General features: G+C 51.4%; 1 protein-coding gene across 1 annotated transcript in view; it reads left to right on the top strand.

Moving 5' to 3' along the window:
- The window catches only part of EDAR (ectodysplasin A receptor), a 117,286-nt gene that overhangs the window by 88,008 nt on the left and 16,600 nt on the right, over positions 1-12,678 (top strand). Inside the window, exons 6-10 of the mRNA XM_077134951.1 lie at positions 5,126-5,212; positions 7,047-7,172; positions 7,291-7,365; positions 7,662-7,734; positions 10,790-10,946. Coding sequence (XP_076991066.1) covers positions 5,126-5,212; positions 7,047-7,172; positions 7,291-7,365; positions 7,662-7,734; positions 10,790-10,946 — 518 coding nt within the window. The remainder of the gene's footprint in view (positions 1-5,125; positions 5,213-7,046; positions 7,173-7,290; positions 7,366-7,661; positions 7,735-10,789; positions 10,947-12,678) is intronic.

Here is a 12,678-nt window from a genome sequence, read left to right as displayed (position 1 = left end):
AATACTCACGTGGACCGGACTGACCTGGCTCCAGGAAAGGGTCAATGTTAGGAACTGGGAGGTGTCAAAGGTCAGAGGCTTGTTGGGTGGGTGGGGCTTCTGCAGTTGGTTCCTCCTTCAGGGGCTGCCCCTCCCCTCGTCTCTATCACGTCATCACTCTCATTCCGGGGAGCAGAAAGACAGAGAGAACGGAATTCTGCACAAAACAGGCCAAATAAGTTATCTATTGTTTTCATAACTGAAATTGTATTCCACACCCGTCTTTTTTTTCCCTTCTGTCAGCATGCCTAGTCTTTTGCCCTACTTACAATGAACCTCCCACTCTTGAAAATTCTAGCACACCTTCGCAAAAAGCCTCCATAAGGTGATTTGAGCATCCACTTTGCCTCCTCTTGCCAAGCCCTTTGCTGTAAAGGGACGCTCACCCCATTCCTTGTGGCTGAGCGCCTGAAAAAAGGGGTCACTCAGGCTGACAGCTTTCCGCCCGACGCGGGAGGCCGAGTCTGGAATCCATGTGTCGTCCTGCTCCTTTTGGCAGAAAACTATGCAGGTGGCTCCAATTCTGTAGGTGGATCACCTTGGGAAGTGTCTCGCCTCCACCCCTGCAGAGTTCCTGCAGGGGCGACCCCCACGGTAAGGGTGGGGACAGGGACTGGTAGGGTCTGAAAGATGCTTGTGGGGTCAGCTAAGGTGGCTGAAGCCGTGGCTGCAGCAGTAGAGGCAGGTGTTTCATGCAAGTCCTGACCTTCAGAGGCTGAGCTTTGAAGAAAGGGTGTGAGATCCACCAAGTTTCCCTGGCGCCTTCCTGCCCCCCACGCCCCTCCCTCCTCCCTCCTCAGATCTGCTCGGAACAGCTCCCCTGCCAGCTGCAACACGGGGGCAGAGCTGACCCGCAGCCCGGCCCGGGGCGCTGCCCGGCTGTGCAGGCGACACGAGCTGGAGCTCAGTTTGGGGGAAAAAAGCTTCTAGTAGATCAGGAAAGTGGCGAGCCCCAGCATGTCCCCTGACTGGAGGGCAGGCAGGGCGGCACACGGAGCCTGTTCCATCCGGTCCGATGAGCCATCGCTGACCTGCGGTAGCCTGCACGTCACTCAGGGCATCCTCATGTAACCGGCCTTTGCCAGCGGAAGTGAAAACATTTCACAAGTCTGTGGCCCTGGGGGCTGGTTTTCTGCCCCAACTCTGGACCACAGGCCTGGGTGTCCTTTTGTCCCTAAACCCAAGCCCTGTGACCCAGCCCCAGGCTGCAAGCCCTGGCAGAGATGACAAACACCCACCCAAAGGATATAGCCTTTGGCTATTTTTTTTCCCCAGTGACATAAATAAGCTCCCATAAGCCCCTTACCAAAGAGATAGATTAGCTTTTTTTCAATGTCCCATTTACTTTTTTTAAAAGAACTTAGGCTATGCTTGAAGTTAGTTTGCAATGTCACCTTTTCTCTGAGAAAAGCGACATGCTGCTTCCCGGGCTTGAGTAGACAGGGCGAGAACTCGGAAGCCCACCTGGTGCCAGAGACTTTCAAAGATCATTAACTCCGCAGCTCTGAGCAGCTTGGAGCCTTTGGAGCTGTGCCGTGTCGTCTGACCGCATGTGTTCGGAGGCAGGCACCTGGCCGCCAGGGACACTCACTTCCCACCAGCGCCGTCCCTGACAGGACATTTCTTCTGAGGCAAGGTGAGGTGGGGAGAAAACAGAGCAAAGCTTGTGTTTATCCCCCCGAAGGATTCGGAAACAGCCCTCTCAGCTCCGAGCAGCAGTGGGGAGGCTGTGCTTAGGGTGCTGCGGGCAGAGGGAGCCCGGAGAGAGAGGACCCAGGAAGAATCATGCACCCACGCCATCGCCAGCAGCTCCTCTTCCAGGCAGCTGTCCACTCTCACGTCCACTTGGGTCCCCGAGTCCACCTCCTGGCCTCCTGTGCCCAGGCGCCACCCTTCACCAGGCCACCCGGGGCAGAAAGAAGACATGAGGTGGCCAGGTGCATGGTCTCTGCTCTGGGTAGCTCAGTTCTGGGATCGTCCTTCATTTAATGGGCAGCACGTGAGGCCCAGCCCAGCTGCCTGCTGCCTCCTGCCCCTTACCTCCCTCCCCCTGCGTGGGAGAGCTCATATATAATTCAAATGACCAAAAGTGGAAGGAAACGACAAAAGGGAAGGACGGGGGAGGCAGGGAGCCTGTCCACCCCCAGAAGAGAGCTGAGAGCTGCTGCTCTGAGAGTGGGCTGGACCCGCAGCGTCGGGAGGCAGCTCCTCAGGGAACCGGGCCCAGGAGGAGGGTGGAGGCCAGGACTCCAGGATAGATCTTGGACCCCAGAAGACCTCCACCACTCACTGTAAATCCAAGCAAATTTCCAGAGAGGCAGGCGCCCCTGATTCTTCATGAGCAGGTCCCTTACTGCAAGGCCACTGTCACCCATGCACCAGCCTTGCCCGCAAGCCCCGCCACCAAGCCCAGCGTCTCTGGACATTGGGGTTTGTTATCTAAAGAACAGGCGGCACTTGCCTTCCGCAGACAGGTGACATCTTCCATGTGCCAGGCGACAGTCCACCTTGAGTGGTGGGCAGGTGACAGAATCAGCCCCGAGCCAGTTCTCAGCCTGGCCCGCTCCCACCCAAGGCCACCTGCCCCATGTGTGTTAGTCAGGGCTCTCTAGAAAAACAAAACCAACAGGAGAGCTCTGTAACTATGAGATTTATAAAGGTGTCTCATGCAACGGTGGGAATGGAAGAGTCCAAAATCCACAGGGCAGGCTGTGAAGCTGGCGGCTCCGATGAAGAGTCTGGACGGACTGCACAGGAGAGGCTCGCTGGCCGAAGAAGCAGTGGAAGAGCCTCTGATCTCCCGGAGAAGCCTCCTGCTGATGGGACTGTCCCATTGTGGGAGGCGGGCCTTAGTTGATCGCAGATGTAATCAGCCACAGATGCAATCCACCGACTGATGATCTAACACCCCAGCCTCCTGGTGTATCAGCCAGCTACTGACTATCTGGCAGTAATGGTTGGGCCGGTGCTGGGCTGACCAGACAACCAGGCGTCATCACCTGGCCAGGCTGACACCAGAACCTGACCATCACACCGTGCTTCCTGTGGAGCTCTCTACTTGTGGTGAGAGCTGTAAGGAGGCTGGAATTTTCTGGCCCTGCTCTCTGTGATTCATATCCACATACTAAGTAGGAGGAAGACCACGGCCCTGGGAGCTGTGGCCGCTGTCCCCCGAGTAGGAGTGGAGGTTACCGAGTTCCCAGGATTGTCCCACTGGTGGTGTGGAAACACCCTTAGAAGCGCTCAGGCAGCCGAGGCCGGTGCCCGCTGAGGACGTCCTCGAAAGGAAATGTCCCAGTTGTGGAGCTTGTTTCTTGAGGCAACCTTAGGAGGCAGTGGGGGGGGGGAGGTCCCCTCCATGCCACTGCAGCCTGGGGGGCCGGCAGGGGGCACAGGCAGGCACTGGTCCCCGGAGGGCCGTTCAGTCCTTTTCCACAGCGAGGACCCACCCCACGGGTCACTCCTGAAGGGGCAGGGGAGGGAGGCCCATTGAGAATCTCAAAGCTTGTGAGACGGGGTCACCAGGACATTGTCTTTTCCGTGCCAGAACTTCTTGTTCATTTCTTTAAATAGAGCAGCTCCTTCGGGACTTGGTCGATTGCAGAATCAGCTTCCATCCTATCCCAGCTTAAGTGACGTAGAAGAGGAGCTTCATGAGCCGTGGTTTTGAGGGAAATGGAAAGAGTTTGGTCACAACTGTTTTAAAAAGAGATGACAGTAGTTCAGTGGTAGAATTCTCGCCTGCCATGAGGGAGACCCAGGTTCGATTCCCGGCCCGTACACTTCCCAAAAACAAAAAAGCAAACGTAGTGCTGTGTTCCAGTAGTCATGTTTCTTGATGATGATTGAACAATGATATAGCTTTCACAATGACTCTGTGAATGTGAAAACTTTATGTCCGATGCTCCTTTTAGCTACTGTATCAACAGAAGAGTAGAACATATGGAATAAAAATAAATAATGGGGGAACAAATGTTAAAATGAATTCAGTTTGAAATAGTGGTAAATGAAAGCGAGGGGTAAGGGGTATGGTACATATAGTTTTTTTTCTCTATTATCATTTTATTTCTTTTTCCATTGTCTTTTTCTAATCGATGCAAATGTACTAAGAAATGATGAATATGCAACTATGTGATGATATTAAGAATTACTGATTATATATGTAGAATGGAATGATTTCTAAATGTTTTGTTTGTTAATTTTTTTAATTAATTAAAAAAAACTAAAAAAAAAAGCAAACAAACAAAAATTCAATAAACGGTGCCGCAATAACGGGATACTCAGATGTAAAAAGAATGAAATGTGACCCCCGTCATATAGCATACAAAAGAAAGAGATCCCAGGACCAAACCCTGAGGAGAGCGCCCCAAAACATCAGCCCCAGGCAGCGGGGCTATGGGTGATTGTGTTACTTCTTTCCCAAATCGGGTTTTCTTTTTTGAAGTTTTTCATAACGAACGTATCACTTTTCTAATTAGAGAAAAAGTGTTAAAATTCCTGCCAAATGTAACTGAAAGAATTCGTCTATTAGCACTTCCTCCTAATAATGCTTTTATATATGCATACTTTTTTTTCTTATTTTTCTAGATCACATATACTTCTTCTCAATTCATAGGAAAATTCAGTTGGAGAGGCTTGCCTGCCCCGCCGAAGCTTGCTGCTTGGTTTTACCAGACTTATTACAAGTCTTTTTGGCTATTGTTTTTCACGTTTTTATTGTGGTGGCGTCTACACAGCATAACACTTCCCACGCTCACCACGGGAATAACTGGGTGGTGGTAATTGCCCGCGCGATGCCGCACTTCTCCCCCTGCGCTCCGTTACCAGAGTGTCCCTGTCACCCGGGGCATGCACCTTTTTTATTTGAAGAACAATAACCTGTGGAAGGTCAGAAGACTGTTCAGGGATCATCCACCACTCTAAGCACTGAAAATATCTCACCTCCCCTCCCACCGTTCTCTCCAGCCGATTCATGATCTAGAATTCTAGACCCAGCAGCTCTCTTGCCACTCATTTCCAGGCTCTGGAGGTGATGCTGCTTCTCTAGAGCATCCTGAGGGACAGGGGTGCCTCTCTCTCCCCGCAGGCATGGGGGCCACATCGGGACTCTCTGCAGACCTCCCCAGCACCTCGGGAAGCAGCACCCCCTCTCCTTTCCAGCACCCCCACAAAGGTAAGGAGAGTGCTCCGGCATCGATCTTTGGGGTTTACCACCTCAGAAATAAGGGGCGGTTGGGTGAAAGTTAAGAGAAAGGGAGGAGATCATTCCTCGCAATGATTAGGAAGCTCTTCAACACCTCAAGGCGTTTCTCGAATGTGACTTAATCCCATGAGCTGTCCCCAGTGGCTATGAGTTAACTACTGTCTCCGCAAGAAGTGGAATTGATGGCCCCCCCCCCAGGGCATCTGCGGCCCACTAGAATGTGTTCATAATAAAGGATCACCTCCCCAGAGTGGCACGAACACTTGGATGCTGAGAGGGGGGCTCAGATGGTGACAAGGAGCAGGGGACAGGCTGGTGGCCGCTTGCCGCTGACCAGGACACATGAGCTTTGGTTGGGCAGAGACGCGACAGCAAGTTCACTGCTGGCTCTCACAGAAGCCTGCTGACCCTCCCTGTCTCACTTCCATTCTCAATAAGTCCATGTCACTTTTCCCCATTCCTTTAGGGAGTCTAACGTTTTTCCTGCAGTGCAGGACCTGGAGGTAGTTCTCCCTCTCCCCCTCGGACTGTCTTAATCGCATCCCTTCACACCAACATGGGCGAGACCCGTGTGCTGCAGAAACCTGGAGCACGTGTGAAAGCCCCCAGGGCACTCGGCACGGGCCACCTCCTCCCTGGGCCTCCACGCCGGGCCCTCCCCTGTGTGCACGCAGGGCATAGAAGCCGGGCAACTTTGCTGGGATAAATGCATCTCACGTCCAGCAGGACCCAGGGGAAGTAACACACAAGGCAGAGAATATTAAAGCCTTTACATCATTTAAACCTGGCATCCAAACCACCTTCCAGATGCTTCCCAAATGACGCCCTGAGGCCAGCTTTCCTGGCAGACCCCCTCCCCCCCCCCCCCCATGGAGGGCGGCAGCTGCAGGAAGCGATGCCCGATCTGGTTATCAGCTCCGTGCCCCAGCCCGCTGTCGAATGATTCCAGGGGCACACTTTAAATTCTTTCTCATTCCCTTTCCCCTGTTTGGATCATGGGCAAAACCTGGATCCTGCTTCAGGATCTCGATTGGTTGTGTCATAGCATTCGAACAGGCTTCAACACGACATCAGAGGCAGACATTAATCGGGAAATGTGCATGAACCCCAGGGCTAGGGTACTGCCCTGATGTGGCTGACGACCAGAATCTGACAAAACAGACAGAATAGTGCATACGTCTAAACGCCATCTTTGCCCTGTTTTTAGTTTGTTTTTTTTTCAATTGTTCCTATGTTGAAATTGCACAAGAGACAAGATGAAGCCATACTGAGAGTATAGCCTAGGAGTTCACTTTTGCATCCTGACTTTTACTGGAAATGACCAAACTTGGATTGATACATTTTTTTCATTGGCCTCTCTTCCTCTCCACATCCTGCCATGCCCCCCACCCCACCCTCCCGGGTTCCCAAAGTGAAAAAGGCCAAGAGCTAGCTCCCCAAGCCCAGCTGAGCGGACCTGAGCCACGGTATTCCTGGAGAAGTCTATTATACTGTAAGCCTTGCTCAAGACAAACACGTGGACGCGAATGGGCAATTCTGATCTGGTGACTAAAGCAAACCTCGAAACACACCAGATGGATAAGAACTTTCAAACTGAAAATTCAACAAAATGTTGGGGCTTGGTTCTCAGACTAAGTCACATTTCCGATCCCAAAGTCCCCCTGAGAGCACCCTGTTGGCAAGACTATTGCTTGTAGGGGGCTGTGGCCTTCCAGGAGAGGGAGCCTTGGCTGAACGGGGTAGCCCTGGCCTGCAGAGGCTCTTGAGTCCTGGGTCACTGCCTTCTCTCCCCTGACTCCAGCAGACCTCTCGAGCCAAGGACACCTGGCCACCGCCCTCATCATTGCCATGTCCACCATCTTCATCATGGCCATCGCCATCGTCCTTATCATCATGTTCTACATCATGAAGACGAGACCTTCTGCCCAAGGTGACCACCCCCTCCTCTTCAAAGCCCACCCCCTAACCCCTCTCCTTGGGAAAGCTCCATCCACTTCCTCGGCCCAGCCAGTGAGGTAGGGGTTCACACTCACCCTCTCTCCATGCAGCCTGCTGTGCCAGCCACTCGGTGAAGAGCGTAGAGGCCCAAGTGAGCAAAGAAGAGGAGAAGAAAGAAGTCCAAGGTCTGCAGACTCGACCTTGTGCATTTGCTCCCATCCTCCCTGGCCCCAGCAGTGTGGCCTCCTCCTCCTCCCTTACCCTCTCGGGTCATTTCAGCACACAGGCCGCAGGAAGAGGTGTCTGTGGCAACCACAGTTCAATTAATCCTTAGGGTGTAATTAAAAGAGTGGGGTCATTTCGGGGATTTAATCATCAGGCGATCCTGGGAAAGAGGAAGTGAGTGAGGGAAAGGCCAAACTCGGAGACTGAGAGTTAATATGAACTCATACCCTCCCCAAATCTTCTCGTTTACCTTCAGACAATGTGGTGATTTTCTCTGAAAAGGATGAATTCGAGAAGTTGACGGCGACTCCGGCTAAGACTACCAAGAGGTAAGGTCAAGCCAGCAGCAGCCCCACTGAAGACAAGAAGGGGGTCCTAGGGGAGCCCTGGACTCGAAGGGGAGGTGGCTGAGCAGCTCCACGGGGCAGTGAGCGTCTGGTTTGCTGGGCTCACACTGGGGGAGGGACCCGGCAGGCATGGCTGCATGAGAGGCTGAGGGGTGGGGGGTGGGGGATGTGGGGGGCCTCTTCCCCGGTGCAGAGGTCATCCCGGTCAGTGCTGGTGGTCAGCCTCAAGGGGACCAGCAGGGAGCAGGCAGTGTTAGGAGCAGGTGGGGAGCATCTGCCCCCAGGTCGAGGTTCACCCTCCCTTGCCGTGCAGTCACTTGCCCTCAGCCTGCCTCTTTCATGTCCCTCTGTGTGCGAATGCCAGAGCCTTCCCCGAGCCCTGGTGGCTACCTCCATGCTTGGGGTGGGTCCTGCAACGCCATGCCTGTGAGATGAAGTCTCTCATTGCAGCCCCACGAGCTGGATGTGCTAGTGCCACCCTCGTCTTCAGACGAGGAAGCTTTAGAGGTTAGGAAGTTAAGTGAAGGAACGAGCTGGGGTCTAAACCCAGGTGGACTGGCTCAGCAGCCTGCAGCCCCCGGGCCCCCCACAAACCATTCACTTGCCATAATAAGGCTCTGAAGGAGGAGATTCCACATATAAAAAGTGTTCTCACGTCTGCCTGGAATCACCCCCCAAACAGCCCCTGCTTTAAAAATCTAGGGTGGAGGGAAATAAACTTTTTATTCTTGGACTGGATCCCGCTGAGGCTCCACCCCCACCCCCACCCCACCCCGGCCCATGGTGTCGGTTCCAAGCTCGGCAGGGTGGCTCGCCCTCCCCCAGGGCTCCCTGCCCACAGCCAGCCCGGGCTGCAGCTGGAAGGACATCAGTCCCCACACCGCTCACTTGGCAGATGGAGACACAGAGGCTGTGAGAGGTTAAAGGACATACCCAGGGTCACAAAGCTGGTCCCAGGAAGAGCAGGGCTGGAAGCCTTCCTTCCCTGTCCCCTGGCCATGTGACCTTCCCATCACACTGCGCGTAAACCCTGCCAAGCCTTTCATGTTTAGGAATCACAGTGAATCCGGACATTTGTGAAGAGCTTTGGCGTTTATAAAGTGTAGTGTTTTTAAGGCACTTCCAAATTCATTGTCTCATTTGGAAAACTCCAGCATCTCTCAGCAGTCCTGACACAAGGGTAGGAAGCAAACTTAGAAAATGAAATCTCTGCGTCCTGGGAAAGAAAAGCAAATTGGGAATGTTAAATTAGTTAGTCTCTTAAGAGAGGCTATTTCCTGTAAGTGCCTCTAAAAGGGCACTGACCAGTTTCCCAGAGCTCCCGGAATTTGTAGTCCAAGCAGCAGTGTGTGTCACCGGCACGTATGTACCAGGGTCCGAGCTGCTATTCCAGGACTGAGTTCCGGCTTCTGGCCCTGTGATATGTGGATTTGCCTCTTAACTACTCTTGGAAATGGAATTGGTCCTCCAACCTCCAGCCCATCCATAATTCCATTTTATTTTAACCCCTTTCCTTCTGTTCTTTTAGCCTTTCTTATCCCCAAAAGTAGAAGGGAAAAAAAAGGTAGTTAAAAAGGCAGGAGATGTGTCCTTCACCAACGACTAAGGAAAAATTGGAGGGAAATTCTTTTTTCATATTTCATGTGCTAAATAAAAGTTAAAACTTAAAAACAGTGCGTTAAAAATGCAACAAGGCATTGAGATTCTATCCCCTAAGAGCCTTGGAGAAAAGCTCTAAAAATGGGAGATGGCTCAACTGTGTGTGTACCATATTACTTTCTTTTTTCCATGCTTACCTTCTCACGTGTGCAGAGAATGGTGGGGGAGCTGACTTCCTCAAGGCCCTGAAATCAAATGAAGAAGCGGGTTTTGCCAATGAAGCATCATCCATTGTTTTGATTTTCTTTGTATCGCCCTGTCTTTAGGGATGCCTTTAAGTGTGGATGTTAGTACTATCACCCAGATACTAGCAAATATTGTACTTTTTTTTTTTTGGTGTGCTGTATGGTGGGGTCACATTTATTATTTTTCCATGTGAGTATCCTGTTGTTGCAGCACCATTTGTTGAATTTTTTGTTTGTTTTTTTGTTTTGGGGGAAGTGCATGGACCGGGAATCAAACCCAGGTCTCCCACATGGCAGGCAAGAATTCTACCACTGAGCTACCCTTGCAGCCCCCCAAATATTATCCTTTTTAAACAAATCTCTTTAGCCAAACAATTAGAAGTAAGCAGGATACATATAAAAGAATATTGTTGTTAATATATTTTGTTTGATTTTAATGAACTGTGCAAAAGCCTTTCCTTCACATTTTCTTGGAGTTTAAGGGCCAACCCACAGGAGCTTTGGGCTGGACACCCTGTCCTGCTGATGAGTGGAGACCGTGGCACTGGGCACAGGTATCAAATGAGCCCAGCGCTTATATTGGATCCCCTGGACCTGGGCTCTCCACGGCGCCCCATCTCCGTTATACACACATTTCAGCCAGTCACCCCCACTCCTAGCCAAGAGAGCAAACTCTGAATACTATGGACCCTCATTTCAGTTCAGTTTTGTTTTCAGTTATTTCGGAAAGCTTGTGCAGATCCAGTGCCATCCACGGAGACTGGCTTGCTGAACTTGGAAACACAAGGGTGAACTTGGTGCTTATTTGCATTAAATATAGAGATCCGTAACATATCCAATAAGCATTTACTGAGCATGCACCATAAGTCGAATGGCTGGGGGTTTAGAAAGAAGGCAAGATGTGGTCTCCACTCTCCCTGGCAGCCCTGAGCCCCCTGGGGAGACCACTCACTCCCCAGGGCTCCCATGGCCCCCTCTGCTGCGTGCTCACTTGTTTTGGAAAAGAGCAAGGATGTGCCTTTCTCGTTCCTTCTTCCCAGCACCTAGTGCCCATGAGGGGCTCAGTAAAGGTTTGATGAGCCGGTGGCTGTCTCTCCCATACTCACCTCTTACAATAAGGTAATCCTTACTCCCTGGGAGAACTTTCGGGCTGTGCCCCCCAGATGCCTCTGACACCCCACCTTTTTCTCCAGTGAGAATGATGCATCCTCCGAGAACGAGCAGCTGTTGAGCCGGAGCATAGACAGTGATGAAGAGCCTGCCCCTGACAAGCAGGGGTCCCCAGAGCTGTGCTTGTTGTCGCTGGTCCACCTGACGAGAGAGAAGTCTTCCACCAACAAATCAACCGGGGTGAGGCTCTGGCGCACGCACCCCATCCTTCCACAAGTTCGCCATCTATTTTGGCAGTCAAGTGACGCATCTGCCATAGACGCTGGTCAGATTTATGGCCAAGAGACACGGCAATGCTTGTTTCTTGGGCTCTTTGGTGAGGCAAGATGTTTCTCCCACAAGTCAAAGATATGAGACCTTGCAGAGTGACAGGTGTAAGACAAGAGTTCTTAAAAATAGGTAAACACCAGAGAAGATAGGGTTTAACAAAAAGTAAGAGTGCTGAATCATTACACCGGTATTTTCTTTTAGACTCTAGTGTCTTGGAGCAGCTAGAAGTAAAAACCCGAAATTGTGGAATTGTAACCCATGCCAAACTCTGAAATCTGTTCTACGACTAATTCCTGCAGTGTGCTATGAAATGTATTGCTTTTTATATGTTATTTGTCACAAAAAAGAAAAAAAAAAGTCAATTGTGATGATAAATGTACAGCTATACGATGATATTGTAAACCACTGATTGCACACTAGTTTACAGTTCTAAGGCCGAGAAAATGTCCCAATTAAAACAAGTCTATAGAAATGTCCAATCAAAGGCATCCAGGGAAAGATACCTTGGTTCAAGAAGGCCGATGAAGTTCAGGCTCTCTCTCTCAAGTGAGATGGCACATGGCGAACACAGTCAGGGCTTCTCTCTCGCTGGAAGGGCACATGGCGAATACGGTGTCATCTGCTAGCTTTGTCTCCTGGCTTCCTATTTCATGAAGCTCCCCGGGAGGCGTTTTCCTTCTTCATCTCCAAAGGTCGCTGTAGATGATTATACAGTATGTGAACATATAACATACATCAACTAGAATTTTTTTAAAAACTAGGTAAACACTTCTTTTTTCTTATTCTATAGCTTTACTGAAGGAAATGAGAAAGAATAATAAACAAAAAAATTAAAATCACTCAAAACGCTGCAGGACAGAAAGAACCTTTATGAACACACAGGTGACAGTTTTCTCCATACATAGTATATATTTCTTATAAAAACATAAATATCAAAATAGGATGGTGTGTAAAAACTGTGCACCCTGTATCACCTAAAATAGGCTGCCTTGAAACGTGTCGTGGGATGGGTGCTGTGGGCAAAAGACTGACAAAACCGCTTCCCAGGCTGCATGATGGACCTCAGGTCTCCTTAGCTCTGTTCCCGGGGCAGCCTGGTAAGCAGCTGTCAGTCCAACTGTGTTGCTAGGCAACCTTGCAGCTAGCAAGAATGAAACTTGAGTGGTAGACGGGCTTCCCTGCCAACAGTGACTTCTGGAGCTGGACCGGCCACTTGCAGGGGCCCTGGAGGGCTGTAGGGTTGTTACAAGAGATTGGGGGGCTTTCCAGCCAAGGCCGCTCCTGCCTGCCCATGGTGGCCCTTGGGTCCCTGCCCTGGGCTGGGCTGCCTGGGGAAGAGGGCTCCTGCCCAGCTCTGCAGGCCGCTGCTCACGGGCCGGGGCTCCCCACACGCCCTTCTAAACAGATAGATGCCAAGCGCGGCCTCTGGCTGTCTAGCCCGAAGGTCCAGTTGAACCGAAGAGAATCCCCTGCTGGGCCCCGGGGGTGCTTTAATTGGATAGCGGAAACGCTTCCTCCCCGCCGTGCACGGGTGAGGTTGCCACGGCGGCACCCGCTTCACCTTTTCTTGGGCATCAGGGGAAGCATCTGCTTGCCGATGCTGAGACGGGCTATTCGGTTCTTTGTGGGCATTTGTTCCCCT

This window comes from Tamandua tetradactyla, chromosome 17 (assembly GCF_023851605.1).
Source record: "Tamandua tetradactyla isolate mTamTet1 chromosome 17, mTamTet1.pri, whole genome shotgun sequence".
Classification (NCBI taxonomy): Eukaryota; Metazoa; Chordata; class Mammalia; order Pilosa; family Myrmecophagidae; genus Tamandua; species Tamandua tetradactyla.
The sequence above is the reverse complement of the archived record's forward strand: the minus strand, read 5'-3'. Positions and strand labels throughout refer to the sequence as shown.